General features: G+C 42.9%; 1 protein-coding gene across 1 annotated transcript in view; it reads left to right on the top strand.

The window, feature by feature from the left end:
• Nucleotides 1-17,680, top strand: part of LOC120065154 (ethanolamine kinase 1-like) — a 28,805-nt gene that overhangs the window by 8,723 nt on the left and 2,402 nt on the right. Inside the window, exons 2-8 of the mRNA XM_039015925.1 lie at nt 3,188-3,325; nt 3,555-3,676; nt 5,421-5,561; nt 8,409-8,551; nt 16,898-16,981; nt 17,056-17,216; nt 17,340-17,413. Of these exons, the coding sequence (XP_038871853.1) occupies nt 3,188-3,325; nt 3,555-3,676; nt 5,421-5,561; nt 8,409-8,551; nt 16,898-16,981; nt 17,056-17,216; nt 17,340-17,413 (863 nt within the window). The remainder of the gene's footprint in view (nt 1-3,187; nt 3,326-3,554; nt 3,677-5,420; nt 5,562-8,408; nt 8,552-16,897; nt 16,982-17,055; nt 17,217-17,339; nt 17,414-17,680) is intronic.

Genomic DNA, 17,680 nt, shown 5'->3' with positions numbered 1-17,680 from the left:
CCTCACCATGTAGACTATACCCTCACAGTCTACCTGCACTGTATCTGTGAGCGCCATAATAACCTCATGTAGACTATACCCTCACAGCCTACCTGCACTGTATCTGTGAGCTCCATAATAACTCACCATGTAGACTATACCCTCACAGCCTAACTGCACTGTATCTGTGAGCTCCATAATAACTCACCATGTAGACTATACCCTCACAGCCTACCTGCACTGTATCTGTGAGCTCCATAATAACTCACCATGTAGACTATACCCTCACAGCCTACCTGCACTGTATCTGTGAGCTCCATAATAACCTCACCATGTAGATTATACCCTCACAGTCTACCTACACTGTATCTGTGAGCTCCATAATAACCTCACCATGTAGACTAGAGGTCGACCGATTAATCGGAATGGCTGATTAATTAGGGCCGATTTCAGGTTTTCATAACAATCGGTAATCGGTAATTCTGGCCGCCGATTTTTATTTTATTTTATTTATTTTATTTTTACACCTTTATTTAACTAGGCAAGTCAGTTAAGAACACATTCTTATTTTCAATGACGGCCTAGGAACAGTGGGTTAACTGCCTTGTTCAGGGACAGAACAACAGATTTTTACCTTGTCAGCTCAGGGATTCAATCTGTTACGCGAATGCAGTAAGAAGCCAAGGTAAGTTGCTAGCTAGCATTAAACTTATCTTATAAAAACAATCAATCAATCATAATCACTAGTTATAACTACACATGGTTGATGATATTACTAGTTTATCTAGCGTGTCCTGCGTTGCATATAATCGATGCAGTGCGCATTCGCGAAAAAGGACTGTCGTTGCTCCAACGTGTACCTAACCATAAACATCAATGCCTTTCTTAAAATCAATACACAGAAGTATATATTTTTAAACCTGCATATTTAGCTAAAAGAAATCCAGGTTAGCAGGCAATATTAACCAGGTGAAATTGTCACTTCTCTTGCGTTCATTGCACGCAGTCAGGGTATATGCAACAGTTTGGGCTGCCTGGCTCATTGCGAATTAATTTGCCAGAATTTTACGTAATTATGACATAACATTGAAGGTTGTGCAATGTAACAGGAATATTTAGACTGATGGATGCCACCCGTTAGATAAAATACGGAACGGTTCCGTATTTCACTGAAAGAATAAATGTTTTGTTTTCAAGATAGTTTCCGGATTCGACCATATTAATGACCTAAGGCTCGTATTTCTGTGTGTTATTATGTTAAAATTAAGTCTATGATTTGATAGAGCAGTCTGACTGAGCGATGGTGGGCACCAGCAGGCTCGTAAGCATTCATTCAAACAGCACTTTTGTGCGTTTTGCCAGCAGCTCTGCTGTTTATGACTTCAAGCCTATCAACTCCCGAGATTAGGCTGGTGTAACCGATGTGAAATGGCTAGCTAGTTAGCGGGGTGCGCGCTAATAGCGTTTCAAACGTCACTCGCTCAGACTTGGAGTAGTTGTTCCCCTTGCTCTGCATGGGTAACACTGCTTCGAGGGTGGCTGTTGTCGATGTGTTCCTGGTTCGAGCCCAGGTACCTGCGAGGAGAGGGATGGAAGCTATACTGTTACACTGGCAATACTAAAGTGCCTATAAGAACATCCAATAGTCAAAGGTATATGAAATACAAATGGTATAGAGAGAAATAGTCCTATAATTCAACCTAAAACTTCTTACCTGGGAATATTGAAGAATCATGTTAAAAGGAACCACCAGCTTTCATATGTTCTCATGTTCTGAGCAAGGAACTTAAACGTTAGCTTTCTTACATGGCACATATTGCACTTTTACTTTCTTCTACAACACTTTGTTTTTGCATTATTTAAACCAAATTGAACATGTTTCATTATTTATTTGAGGCTAAATAGATTTTATTGATGTATTACATTAAGTTCAAATAAGTGTTCATTCAGTATTGTTATAATTGTCATTATTACAAATAAATCGGTATCGGTATCGGCGTTGAAAAATCATAATCGGTCGACCTCTAATGTAGACTATACCCTCACAGCTTACCTGCATTGTATCTGTGTGCTGTTGGCTAGAGTGCACGTTTGCTATTTAACGCAGAAGAGTTGAAAATGCGATGGAAACGTATTGTACTTTCAATTTTTTTTATCTGGTACATGAAAACGTAAGCGGAAAACCTAGTGCACACAATTTAGTTATCACACAATTTTCAAAATCTGTTGCCAATTGGATGGAAACCTAGTTTCTGTTATCAATTTTGGTATGTGTGACGCGTTTTTAATCACGTAATACTTTTGTGAATGAATTATCATCAGTAAAAACTAACTAATTGGTAGGTCGACCTTAACTTGTTACTTCTGTGAACTTTCACAATCCTCCCTCATGAGGGAGAGAAATTATAAAATATCTGAAAGATGTGTGGGTTTTTGGTAACAGAATCACAAGACAATATTTCTTAAACTTACAGAAGGCAAATTTCTGCACAATTAAATATAAATGTTGATATTACTTGGCAGGGGCCTTCAACATTGTGTTTTTATGTATTTCTAATACTTTAAGACTTTTTCTAGTAGATGTTTTTAAGACCCTTTTGCGATCTGTGTGACCAGAAATCAAAGCCTTTGCTTATTCCTAATAATAATAATAACTATTATTATTATTAGGATGGAAAATGGTTGAAAAACATATCTATACGTTCATTTCATTTCCCCAAAATATAGACTCTTAGCTCATTTGACACCAAATTTGATATACTCCTACAAACTTCACATGTTGATGCTCATGGGTCCTTTTACATTGACATGATCTACTGTTTCTGCTATCACAGCTCAGGAGAAAGTCAGACCTTCTAGGAATTCACTGTTGTGACTCACTCAACCTTCTCATGGTCATCTAGGCCTATGCTTTCTGATATGATTCCTGACAAGGACAGGCTTGTGCCTCATTATCTAGTGACAGTAAACTAGAGTAAACCCAATTAACAATGGGATAATCTCAATTGCATACTCCTTGTGTCCTTTCATATCCAATGGGTTTTGAGGACACGAGGAGTGTCCAATTGAAATTCTCCCAGAATCTCTCCCTCCCAATCCCTCTGTCCAGACCTCCCTGGTGATTTTTTTTTTTCTTTTGAAATGTTTTTTATTCTTTTTTTAATTCTGTATTAATCTCTCTGTGTGTCTCCCCTTCTTCCTCTCTCAGCTCTTCACTGATGGGACCACTAATAAGCTGGTTGGTTGTTATGTGGAGGCGAGTCCAGAAGACGTTGTTCTGGTACGTGTGTATGGGAACAAGACGGAGCTGATCGTCGACCGAGACAACGAGCTCAAGAGCTTCCAGGTGCGCATACACACGTTCTCTAACACACACCCTTTACAGTTCACACACTTGACACTTCAGAGCTTCCAGGTGCTTCACTAGAGGACATCTATGTAAATCAAACACCAGATTCTTCAGGAAGTGCATCTACACTGGTAGCCAAGTTCAACTCCCTGTGCATGGACCCATGTTTAGGCTATTTCCTGGTCAGTCTTAGGCCACCTGTGTCTAATAATGTGTGTGTTCCCAGGTGCTGCATGCTAACGGCTGCGCTCCGCGGCTCTACTGCACCTTCCAGAATGGCCTTTGCTACGAGTTCATGCAGGGGGACGCCCTCGGAACACAGGATGTGAGGGATCCTACCATACTCAGGTGAGGACATGGTGCAGTCCAACAGGGACCCCTCCCTACTCAGGTGTGATGGTGTGGAGGTGCCTGTTAAACGGATGGGGGACAATGTTATTCGAAAACCATCTTCAAGCTGATCCTGGTATCTGTCTAGCCTGCAGGTAAGGCGGGCTTTGATTTGTAAATGTACACACCCTCAATACAAACTCCTGCAGGAGTTTATAGTACACACCACTGTGTACTGCTCATTCAGGTCCTTTCTCCCTCCAGCTCTTTCCAGGAAACCAGTATAGGAGAGCATCTTCAATGCTCTAACTTTGAGTTAGAGTGATACATGTTTTTCATCCATATGGTCACACTGTCTGTTCTGCTGGGTTTATGGGTTAGTTGGAGTGAGATGTTACGGTCAGGACTTTGTTTACAGCAGACTGAACACGGCAGCACATGGTGCAGTGCTCCTCTGTTCTACCAGCAGACAGTGCTGAGCTAACAAACTGTAGCAAGCCAGCCTTTGATAAGCATACTACAACCAGATCTGTGTAAGTGTCTACAGTCGTGGCCAAAAGTTTTGAGAATGACACAAATATTAATTTCCACAACGTTTGCTGCTTCAGTGTCTTCAGATATTTTTGTCAGATGTTACTATGGAATACTGAAGTATAATTACAAGCATTTCATAAGTGTCAACGGCTTTTATTGACAATTACATGAAGTTGATGCAAAGAGTCAATATTTGCAGTGTAGTCCCTTCTTTTTCAAGACCTCTGCAATCTGCTCTGGCATGCTGTCAATTAACTTCTGGGCCACATCCTGATTGATGGCAGCCCATTCTTGCATAATCAATGCTTGGAGTTTGTCAGAATTTGCGGGTTTTTGTTTGTCCACCCGCCTCTTGAGGATTGACCACAATTTCTCAATGGGATTAAGGTCTGGGGAGTTTCCTGGCCATGGACCCAAAATAACAATGTTTTGTTCCCCGAGCCACTTAGTTATAACTTGCCTTATGGCAAGGTGCTCCATCATGCTGGAAAAGGCATTTTTCGTCACCAAACTGTTCCTGGATGGTTGGGAGAAGTTGCTCTCGGAGGATGTGTTGGTACCATTCTTTATTCATGGCTGTGTTCTTAGGCAAAATTGTGAGTGAGCCCACTCCCTTGGCTGAGAAGCAACCCCACACATGAATGGTCTCAGGATGCTTTACTGTTGGCATGACACAGGACTGATGGTAGAGCTCACCTTGTCTTCTCCGGACAAGCTTTTTTCCGGATGCCCCAAACAAACGGAAAGGGGATACATCAGAGAAAATGACTTTACCCCAGTCCTCAGCAGTCCAAACCCTGTACCTTTTGCAGAATATCAGTCTGTCCCTGATGTTTTTCCTGGAGAGAAGTGGCTTCTTTGCTGCCCTTCTTGACACCAGGCCATCCTCCAAAAGTCTTCGCCTCACTGTGCGTGCAGATGCACTCACACCTGCCTGCTGCCATTCCTGAGCAAGCTCTGTACTGGTGGTGCCCCGATCCCGCAGCTGAATCAACTTTAGGAGACGGTCCTGGCGCTTGCTGGACTTTCTTGGGTGCCCTGAAGCCTTCTTCACAACAATTGAACGGCTCTCCTTGACGTTCTTGATGATCCGATAAATGGTTGATTTAGGTGCAATATCCTTGCCTTAATTCATCAGAACAAACATGTTTGCATGAAAGGTGAGTACTGGTATACTGTATTGAGTAGTGTGTAATATAGTGTCTTATGTGTGTATCTTCCTCCTTAGACTGATATCCAGGGAGATGGCTCATATCCATGCGATCCATGCACACAACGGCTGCATCCCCAAACCCAATCTGTGGATCAAGATGAGAAAATATTTCTCTCTGGTCGCTACCGAGTTCACCGATCAAGCCTCCAACACCAGGTAAGAGGACCCTGAAACGAGAGACACACACTCCACACCAGGTAACCTGAAAACACAGAGACTAAAGAAACTAGACCAAAGTTACACGCACACAGACACTGGCTCAGACACACTTTGGCCCCTCTTACTCAGAAGGGTCTTTTCATAACCTGGTTTATTGTTCATACATACTCAGTCTTCTGGGAGGATTACGCTTTATTCCCAAGGTTATTAAGTCCTCTATACAGGCTCTTATATAAGTGTGATCATAACTACAGTGCAGGGTAGATGTGGATTAGGGAGCCAGAGGTATGCATTGGGATATCAGATGTTTGCATACCGCTTACAGTTTATCAGCCTGCCTGGGTAATGTAGCACACTGTGTCATTCAGCTATCCTGTCTGCACTGTACACACAGTCCTAGTCACACTCGCACAAACGTAGACTCAACAACTGTGCCCAGAGAAGAGAAGGCTTCTGCCTTCTTGAGGGTGGTTGCTCAACTTGCTCCTGTACCCAGCCAACAGCAGAGATCCTGGGCAGGCAGGGTGGAGAGAGCTGGGTGAAACTCTTGGAAACTGGAGACTGGGAGCTCAGTAAGAGAGCAGTGGCCTGGGTGCAGATGGTCCTCAGTGGGGATAGGCTATAGGGAGAAGCAGCAGTAGTATCATTTGGTGGTTGGTTACTGATAGTAGGGAATATTCCCAATAGTAGTAACTATTGCTGTACTACTAATGGAAGAAAGTTAGAAGTGGGAATCCCTGGATAGAGTTAACACAGTGTGAGTCGGTCAGTCCTCCCCTTTCTTCTCTGCCTCTTCAGGCAACTCTGGATTAGCCCTTTAAGCCCATTACCACAGGAGAGTGGTTGCTCGATTGGCCGAGACAATCACCCATGGAATGAACCCTTTCCTCTCAGCACTGCTCCATTGGGCACTCTCAGGGTGAAGACAGTACACACAAATTACCTTACTCTCATGCAAACACACATACAGTACACACATACACACCAAGGTTTATGATAGGAAACAGTGGCGCCGGAAAAGTGACCGGGAAGATTTTAATTTATCGGACATTTGAGAAATGTACCGGTCATCCATATGGATTGGGTGTGTTACCCATTAGGGCGTCCACCCACGCAGCCAGCGCCATCAATAAACCAGGGATATTGGCCAAATGAGCCACATTTACCTGTCCTTAAAAACAGCCTATAACAAATTACAAAAACACTTTTCTTGTGTTTCGATGTGTAGCATATGCAGAACTTTTATAGCGTTTTTGTTTTTTAATTTCCTAAAACAAGAATTGTCCACCTCACGGTTCAGCTGTTGGAGATTTGAGCACTAAATGCATCAGGGAATTGCATTCATAGGCCTGTGGGCTTAGGCACTCTCTGTATGATATTGATTTTAAAAAATGTGTGTGTGTATGTATGTGTATATATAAGCTGTATGTATGTATATATAAGCTTAGGCTCAGCCCAAGAGAGAGAGATCGCGATATAGGCGTAAGGAAGGAGGCTAATATGTGAGTTTTCTATTAAATTTTTTTTTTTATAATGTTAGATTATAGGCGTAACTCTGGTATGCCAAGAACATTCTACCTCAAGTTCAACTGTCTGAGTCAACCGGGCACTGCCTTCATATCATACGCCTGCAACATAATAGGCTAATAACCAGGGTAATATCAAAAGTAAATCAAGCAAAAGTAAATTAGGGTAATATTAAATGTAAATCAAGCAAAAGTAAATTAGGGTAATATTAAATGTAAATCAAGCAAAAGTAAATTAGGGTAATATTAAAAGTAAATCAGGCCATTGTTTATAGGGAAAATACGAGCAGGATATTGTATTGCGGCAAACGCATTACAGGTGGAACTTAATTTGACCAAAGAAAATTGCTCAACAAAATGAAACAAAACACTTGCGAACTGGTTTAAACCTAGACAAACAGGCTATATTGCAGCAATTACTAAGAAAGGCTAGTGCTTAATGTACCCAACAAATGACAGCAATAGGCTAATTATATTTATTTTACAACGGGCTTATTTATAAACCGATCTTAATCTAAATACAGAGCACACAATCAAAAAGACAGGTCGAACTTAATTTAGCTAATAAATGTTTAAACAGAATGAAAAAAAAACACATTTTGCATATTTAAAGAACTGGTTTAGATTAATACATAGGCCTACAATGATAGAATAATGATAAAACAAATGATAAATATGAAAACATTTTATAAAGTAAAGAAATTGCATCCTACTGTACCTGAATAGTGAGTTGCACACTAGCCTGTATTTTGCTGCGCCAACATTCTTGTTATCTTAGTTCACTACAATATTAAAACTTGTCAATACGGGGAACATTCCCCTTCTAGACTTTTCACTATAGGCAATACTCTAACTTTCATTTTACGTCAGTGAAAAGGCCTCCATCTTTGCAATCAACAGTAGCTCAACGCTCCTCTCTTGCTCTCTCTCTCTCCTCAGCAGCAGGCTCATTCATGTAAGACAACCCGCAAGGAGTGAGAGAATAGTGCTGTTGTGCAAAATCGGGATGTATGCACCTCTGGCTACAATTGTATTAGTCGGCTGCACTCCATCTGATTTGAAACTCTACCCTTTTGAGAGAGTGTGTGTCTGTTTTTGTTCATTCTACAAATTCCCATGCTCTGTTGGTCCAACAACACTGTATACACTTTGGTGACAACCTGGCAAAGCTATTTCAGTCACTCTAAATAGGGGCAACTTACTGTTGTTTTTATTTAACAATGAACATGGTGTTCTCGACAACAGTCACAGGGAGGAAACGGAGTCACTGATGTTTGTCTGAAAATGTGGACTCCCCCCACCGCCTCTCTCTCTCCAGGATCCAGCAGGAGGTGCCCAGCCAGGCGGTGTTGGAGCAGGAGATGGTGTGGATGAAGGAGCACTTGTCAAAGCTGGGCTCTCCTGTGGTGCTCTGTCACAACGACCTGCTCTGCAAGAACATCATCCACAACAGCAAAGAGGGTGAGTTGGTTGCAGCAACGTTAGAACATCATCCACAACAGCAAAGAGGGTGAGTTGGTTGCAGCAACGTTAGAACATCATCCACAACAGCAAAGAGGGTGAGTTGGTTGCAGCAACGTTAGAACATCATCCACAACAGCAAAGAGGGTGAGTTGGTTGCAGCAACGTTAGAACATCATCCACAACAGCAAAGAGGGTGAGTTGGTTGCAGCAACGTTAGAACATCATCCACAACAGCAAAGAGGGTGAGTTGGTTGCAGCAACGTTAGAACATCATCCACAACAGCAAAGAGGGTGAGTTGGTTGCAGCAACGTTAGAACATCATCCACAACAGCAAAGAGGGTGAGTTGGTTGCAGCAACGTTAGAACATCATCCACAACAGCAAAGAGGGTGAGTTGGTTATAGCAACGTTAGAACATCATCCACAACAGCAAAGAGGGTGAGTTGGTTATAGCAACGTTAGAACATCCTTCGCAACAGCAAAGAGGGTGAGTTGGTTACAGCAACGTTAGAACATCCTTCGCAACAGCAAAGAGGGTGAGTTGGTTGCAGCAACGTTAGGACATCATCCACAACAGCAAAGAGGGTGAGTTGGTTGCAGCAACGTTAGAACATCATCCACAACAGCAAAGAGGGTGAGTTGGTTATAGCAACGTTAGAACATCCTTCGCAACAGCAAAGAGGGTGAGTTGGTTACAGCAACGTTAGAACATCCTTCGCAACAGCAAAGAGGGTGAGTTGGTTACAGCAACGTTAGAACATCCTTCACAACATCAAAGAGGGTGAATTGGTTACAGCAACGTTAGAACATCATCCACAACAGCAAAGAGGGTGAATTGGTTACAGCAACGTTAGAACATCCTTCACAACATCAAAGAGGGTGAGTTGGTTACAGCAACGTTAGAACATCATCCACAACAGCAAAGAGGGTGAGTTGGTTACAGCAACGTTAGAACATCCTTCACAACAGCAAAGAGGGTGAATTGGTTACAGCAACGTTAGAACATCCTTCACAACAGCAAAGAGGGTGAATTGGTTACAGCAACATTAGAACATCATCCACACAAGGACAAGGACCTCTATCACTGTATTTTTTATCATTTTTGACAGTATTTGACAGTATTTTGGTTTTGAATAATACAAATTCTAAATTTGCAAATTGAGTAGTGCATGAGGCTAGGGTGTCAAACACATACATTCTAAGGGATTTACATGGATCTTTCTCCATTCTGACTGTTTTACAGTGCATTCGGAAAGTTTTCACACCCCGTGGCTTTTTCCACATTTTGTTACGTTACAGCCTTATTCTAAAATTGATTAAATCGTTTTTTCCTCATCAATCTACACACAATACCCCATAATGACAAAGCGAAAACAGGTTTTTAGAAATTTTAGCTAAAGTATAATAAAAAAAAATACCTTATTAACATGAGTATTCAGACCCTTTGCTATGAGACTCTAAATTGAGCTAAGCTTCATCCTGTTTCCGCTGATCATCCTTGAAGTTTCTACAACTTGATTGGAGTCCACCTGTGGTAAATACAAATCATGACCAATCAAATGAAAAGGCACACCTGTCTATATAAGGTCCCACAGTTGATAGTGCATGTCAGAGCAAAAACCAAGCCATGAAGTCGAAGGAATTGTCCCTAGAGCCCTCGAGACAGGTTTGTGTCGAGGCACCGATCTGGGGAAGGGTACCAAAAAATGTCTGCAGCATTGAAGGTCCCCAAGAACACAGTGGCCTCCATCATTCTTAAATGGAAGAAGTTTGCAACCTCCAAGATTCTTCCTAGAGCTGGCTGCCCAGCCAAACTGAGCAATCGGGGGAGAAGGTCCTTGGTCAGGGAGGTGACCAAGAACCCGATCGTCACTTTGACAGAGCTCCAGAGTTCGTCTGTGGAGATGGTTGTCCTTCTTGAAGGTTCTCCCATCTCTGCAGCACTCCACCAATCAGGCCTTTTATGATAGAGTGGCCAGACCGAAGCCACTCTTCAGTAAAAGGCACATGACAGCCCGCTTGGAGTTTGCCAAAAGGCAAAGATTCTCTGGAAGCATGGTGGTGGCAGCATCATGCTGTGGGGATGTTTTTCAACGGCAGGGACTGGGAGACTAGTCAGTATCAAGGGAAAGATTAACTGAGCAAAGTACAGAGAGATCCTTGATGAAAACCTGCTCAGGACCTCAGACTGGGGCAAAGGTTCACCTTCCAACAGGACAACGACCCTGAGCACACAGCCAAGACAATGCAGGAGTGGCTTTGGGACAAGTCTCTGAATGTCCTTGAGTGGCCCAGCCAGAGCCCAGACTTGAACCCGATCAAACATCTCTGGAGAGACATGAAAATAGCTGTGCAGCAACGCTCCCCATCCAACCTGACAGAGCTTGCGAGGATCTGCAGAGAATGGGAGAAACTCCCCAAATACAGGTGTGCCAAGCTTGCAACATCATACCCAAGAAGAGTTGAGGCTGTAGTTGCTGCCACAGGTGCTTCAACATGTTTTTATATATATATATATATATATATATATATATATACACACACACACACGCACACGCACACGCACACGCACACACACAGTGGGGAGAACAAGTATTTGATACACTGCCGATTTTGCAGGTTTTCCTACTTACAAAGCATGTAGAGGTCTGTAATTTTTATCATGGCTACACTTCAACTGTGAGAGACAGAATCTAAAACAAAAATCCAGAAAATCACATTGTATGATTTTTAAGTAATTCATTTGCATGACATAAGTATTTGATCACCTACCAACCAGTAAGAATTCCGGCTCTCACAGACCTGTTAGTTTTTCTTTAAGAAGCCCTCCTGTTCTCCACTCATTACCTGTATTAACTGCACCTGTTTGAACTCGTTACCTGTATAAAAGACACCTGTCCACACACTCAATCAAACAGACTCCAACCTCTCCACAATGGCCAAGACCAGAGAGCTGTGTAAGGACATCAGGGATAAAATTGTGGACCTGCACAAGGCTGGGATGGGCTACAGGACAATAGGCAAGCAGCTTGGTGAGAAGGCAACAACTGTTGGCGCAATTATTAGAAAATGGAAGAAGTTCAAGATGACGGTCAATCACCCTCGGTCTGGGGCTCCATGCAAGATCTCACCTCGTGGGGCATCAATGAAGGTGAGGGATCAGCCCAGAACTACACGGCAGGACCTGGTCAATGACCTGAAGAGAGCTGGGACCACAGTCTCAAAGAAAACCATTAGTAACACACTACGCCGTCATGGATTAAAATCCTGCAGCGCACGCAAGGTCCCCCTGCTCAAGCCAGCGCATGTCCAGGCCCGTCTGAAGTTTGCCAATGACCATCTGGATGATCCAGAGGAGGAATGGGAGAAGGTCATGTGGTCTGATGAGACAAAAATTGAGCTTTTTGGTCTAAACTCCACTCGCCGTGTTTGGAGGAAGAAGAAGGATGAGTACAACCCTATGATAAAAATTGCAGACCTCTACATGCTTTGTAAGTAGCAAAATCGGCAGTGTATCAAATACTTGTTCTCCCCACTGTACATACATACATACATACATACATACACACACACTACCGTTCAAAAGTTTGAGGTCACTTAGAAATGTCCTTATTTTTTAAAGAAAAGCTCATTTATTGTCCATTTTAAAATAACATAATTGATCAGAAATGGTGTAGACATTGTTAATGTTTATAAATGACTATTGTAGCTGGAAACTGCTTCTTTAAAAAAATGTTTTAATGGAATATCAACATAGGCGTACGGAGGCCCATTATCAGCAACCATCACTCCTGTGTTCCAATGGCACGTTGTGTTAGCTAATCCAAGTTGATCATTTTAAAAGGCAAATTGATTGTTAGAAAACCCTTTTGCATTTATGTTAGCACAGCTGAAAACTGGAAGCTTCATTAAATAGTACCCGCAAAACAGCAGTCTCAACGTCAACAGTGAAGAGGCGACTCCGGGATGCTGGCCTTCTAGGCAGAGTTCCTCTGTGCAGTGTCTGTGTTCTTTTGCCCATCTTAATCTTTTCTTTTTATTGGCCAGTCTGAGATATGGCTTTTTCTTTGCAACTCTGCCTAGAAGGCCAGCATCCCGGAGTCTGTTGAGACTGGTGTTTTGCGGGTACTTTTTAATGAAGCTGCCAGTTGAGGAGTCATCTGTTTCTCAAACTAGCCACACTAATGTACTTGTCCTCTTGTTCAGTTGTGCACCGGGGCCTCCCACTCCTCTTTCTATTCTGGTTAGAGCCAGTTTGCGCTGTCCTGTGACGGGAGTAATACACAGCGTTGTACGAGATCTTCAGTTTCTTGGCCACTTCTCGCATGGAATAGCCTTCATTTCTCAGAACAAGAATAGACTGATGAGTTTCAGAAGAAAGTGCTTTGTTTCTGGCCATTTTGAGCCTGTAATCGAACCCACAAATGCTGATGCTCCAGATACTCAACTAGACTAAAGAATGCCAGTTTTATTGCTTCTTTAAAATCAGCACAACAGTTTTCAGCTGTGCTAACATAATTGGAAAAGGGTTTTCTAATGATCAATTAGCATTTTAAAATAAACTTCAATTAGCAAACACCACGTGCCATTGGAACGCAGGAGTGATGGTTGCTGATAATTGGCCTCCGTACGCCTATGTAGATATTCCATAGAAAAATCTGCCGTTTCCAGCTACAATAGTCATTTACAACATTGTTAATGTTGACACTGTATTTCTGATCAATTTGATGCTATTTTAATGGACAAAAAAAAGACATGTTTTGTAAAATTACTTGCGCAATATTAGGCTTTATTGTGTGTGAGATATTGGTGGGACAACCAATGTAATTTGCAAGGTAACATTTTATAAAATGCGCTGTTGAAAATTGTGTTTTACCAAAATAAAGTAGCATACTGCCGGAGAGACAACTCTCATACGGCTTTAGGTAGGCAACATGCTGATTGGGGCTATTTTATTTTGATCAGGTTCACCATCTACAATAGTTTTGGTAGTTTAGCTTGAAACAATTGGTGTATATGGCAATTTTTTGATAAACAGGGTGAATCACCTTTGCTACCCGCAATGCAGGGTCGAAGTGGGAGAAGAAGCGGTCTAAACCATTAGATTATGGGTGAAATCCAAAATTGTGCTATAGATTCATTGGCTTAGTCATAGGTCATTTTTTAACACTTAATCTGCAAAAATAACTAATTCTGAGCAAAAATATAAATGCAACAATTTCAAAGATTTTACTGAGTTACAGTTCATAAGAAAACCCGTCAATTAGGCCCTAATTCACATGAATGGGAATACAGCTATGCATCTGTTGGTCACAGATACCTTAAAAAAAGGTAGGGGCGTGGATCATAAAAACAGTCAGTATCTGGTGTGTTCACATCTCCTTCACATAGAGTTGATCTGGTTGTTGATTGTGGCCTGTGGAATGTTGTCCCACTCTTCAATGGCTGTGCGAAGTTGCTAGATATTGGTGGGAACTGGAACGCGCTGTTGTACACGTCAATCCAGAGCATCCCAAACATGCTCAATGGGTGACATGTCTGGTGAGTGTGCAGGCCATGGAAGAACTGGGACATTTTAAGCTTCCAGGAATTGTGTACAGAGCCTTGTGACATGGGGCTGTGCATTATCATGCTGAAACGTGAGGTGATGGCGGCGGATGAATGTCACGACAGTGGGCCTCAGGATCTCGTCACATTTTAGTGGCCTGTTATTGTCCCCGGCACAAGGTGTACCTGTGTAATGATCATGCTGTTAAATCAGCTTCTTAATATACAGTTTCCCATATGGCGTAGCTCAGGTACCCACATACACCATAGACATATACATCACATATACAGTACCAGTCAAAAGTTTGGACACACCTACTCATTCAAGGGTTTCATCATAGCGCTTGATGGTTTTTTGCGACTGCGCTTTCAAAGTTCTTTAAATTTTACACTTTGACTGACCTTCATATCTTAAAGTACACTGCCCCCAAAAAATAAAGGGAACACTTAAACAACACAATGTAACTCCAAGTCAATCACACTTCTGTGAAATCAAACTGTCCACTTAAGAAGCAACACTGATTGACAATACATTTCACATGCTGTTGTGCAAATGGAATAGACAGCAGGTGGAAATTATAGGCAATTAGCAAGACACCCCCAATAAAGGAGTGGTTCTGCAGGTGGTGACCACAGACCACTTCTCAGTTCCTATGCTTCCTGGCTGATGTTTTGGTCACTTTTGAATGCTGGCGGTGCTTTCACTCTAGTGGTAGCATGAGACTGAGTCTACAACCCACACAAGTGGCTCAGGTAGTGCAGCTCATCCAGGATGGCACATCAATGCGAGCTGTGGAAAGAAGGTTTGCTGTGTCTGTCAGCGTAGTGTCCAGAGCATGGAGGCGCTACCAGGAGACAGGCCAGTACATCAGGAGACGTGGAGGAGGCCGTAGGAGGGCAACAACCCAGCAGCAGGACCGCTACCTCCGCCTTTGTGCAAGGAGGAGCAGAAGGAGCACTGCCAGAGCCCTGCAAAATGACCTCCAGCAGGCCACAAATGTGCATGTGTCTGCTCAAACGGTCAGAAACAGACTCCATGAGGGTGGTATGAGGGCCCAACGTCCACAGGTGGGGGTTGTGCTTACAGCCCAACACCGTGCAGGACGTTTGGCATTTGCCAGAGAACGCCAAGATTGGCAAATTCGCCACTGGCGCCCTGTGCTCTTCACAGATGAAAGCAGGTTCACACTGAGCACATGTGACAGACGTGACAGAGTCTGGAGACGCCGTGGAGAACGTTCTGCTGCCTGCAACATCCTCCAGCATGACCGGTTTGGCGGTGGGTCAGTCTCATGGTGTGGGGTGGCATTTCTTTGGGGGGCCGCACAGCCCTCCATGTGCTCGCCAGAGGTAGCCTGACTGCCATTAGGTACCGAGATGAGATCCTCAGACCCCTTGTGAGACCATATGCTGGTGCGGTTGGCCCTGGGTTCCTCCTAATGCAAGACAATGCTAGACCTCATGTGGCTGGAGTGTGTCAGCAGTTCCTGCAAGAGGAAGGCATTGATGCTATGGACTGGCCTGCCCGTTCCCCAGACCTGAATCCAATTGAGCACATCTGGGACATCATGTCTCGCTCCATCCACCAACGCCACGTTGCACCACAGACTGTCCAGGAGTTGGCGGATGCTTTAGTCCAGGTCTGGGAGGAGATCCCTCAGGAGACCATCCGCCACCTCATCAGGAGCATGCCCAGGCGTTGTAGGGAGGTCATACAGGCACGTGGAGGCCACACACTACTGAGCCTCATTTTGACTTGTTTTAAGGACATTACATCAAAGTTGGATCAGCCTGTAGTGTGGTTTTCCACTTTAATTTTGAGTGTGACTCCAAATCCAGACCTCCATGGGTTGATAAATTTGATTTCCATTGATAATTTTTGTGTGATTTTGTTGTCAGCACATTCAACTATGTAAAGAAAAAAGTATTTAATAAGAATATTTCATTCATTCAGATCTAGGATGTGTTATTTTAGTGTTCCCTTAATTTTTTGAGCAGTGTATGATGGAATGTCGTTTCTCTTTGCTTATTTGAGCTGTTCTTGCCATAATATGGACTTGGTATTTTACCAAATAGGGCTATCTTCTGTATACCACCTCTACCTTGTCACAGCACAACTGATTGGCTCAAACGCATTAAGGAAAGAAATTCCACAAATTAACTTTTAACAAGGCACACCTGTTAATTGAAATGCATTCCAGGTGACTATATCATGAAGCTGGTTGAGAGAATGCCAAGAGTGTACAAAGCTGTCAAGGTAAAGGGTGGCTTCTTTGTAGAATCTCAAATATAAAATATATGTTGAATTAACACTTTTTTTGGTTACTACATGATTCCATATGTTTTTTCATAGTTTTGATGTCTTCACTATTAGTCTACAATGTAGAAAATAGTAAAAATAAAATCCCTTGAATGAGCAGGTGTGTCCAAACCTTTGACTAGTACTGTGTGTATACACACACACACACACACACACACAGTTCAGCTCAGAGGCTCATTAGCAGAAGATTTTAATTTGGAATGGAAAATCTGTATTCATGTAATAAATGTTTGCATCGTATTGCATCATACCGAATCACATCGATTAGTTTCTAACTAAAACGTATGGTATTGGAGCCCATGTATCTAGATACGTATTGAATCGTCTTCAAAAGGGAAGATGAACATTGTCATCCATAACCGCAAAGAGTCACATCTTGAAAAAAAAGCCAGTAACTCTCCAGTGTTGGACAACATATTAGTAAAAATTTGTAACATTATCACTAATTTTCTTTCCATCCTCTTTTTTCTCTCCAGGCCATGTCCGGTTCATAGACTATGAATACTCTAGTTACAACTATCAGGCCTTTGACATCGGGAACCACTTCAACGAGTTTGCAGGTAAGAGGAGATACATGGGCTGTATCTTAGTCATGACATGTACTGTACACCATAAATAATGTGTGTGTGTTCAGGTATGAGTGAGCTGGACTATGGGCTGTATCCTAGCCGTGAGATGCAGCTGGAGTGGCTGCGTGTGTATCTGCACGCGTACAAGGCGTCCACTAAGAAAGGAGAGGAGGTCAGCGACAGAGAGCTCGAGACTCTCTATGTACAGGTCAACAAGTTTGCCCTGGTGAGGAACACACTACCGCTCACACCACTGGTCACTGCTCGCTCTCTCTCTCACTCACACACACACGTGTTAGTACTGGGCTGATCAGTTTGGTCCTGTCTAACCACCGACCTCTCTCTGTAGGCGTCACACTTCTTCTGGGGCTTCTGGGCACTCATCCAAGCCAAGTACTCCTCCATAAATTTTGACTTCCTGGGGTAAGTGCATGTGTGTTATGGTCCCTTGTTAAAATCTGTTGGTTGGTCTGTCTGCCTGTGTTGCATGTGAGTGAAAGGGATCTCTTACTGTGAAAGACATACCAAAACTCAGTCAAAGTCTGTTGTAGAGCACAATCTCCACTACACACAGTGAGAGATGGAAAGGGGAGTAAGTGCCTGTGGAAATGGAGAGAGAGGAGCAGTTGATTAGAGAGAGAGAGCTGTCTTGTCCCTGCTTCCCCCAGGGACCTGCAGAGGTGTAACTGA

This window comes from Salvelinus namaycush, chromosome 20 (genome assembly GCF_016432855.1).
Source record: "Salvelinus namaycush isolate Seneca chromosome 20, SaNama_1.0, whole genome shotgun sequence".
In the NCBI taxonomy this organism is placed as follows: domain Eukaryota; kingdom Metazoa; phylum Chordata; class Actinopteri; order Salmoniformes; family Salmonidae; genus Salvelinus; species Salvelinus namaycush.
The sequence above is the reverse complement of the archived record's forward strand: the minus strand, read 5'-3'. Positions and strand labels throughout refer to the sequence as shown.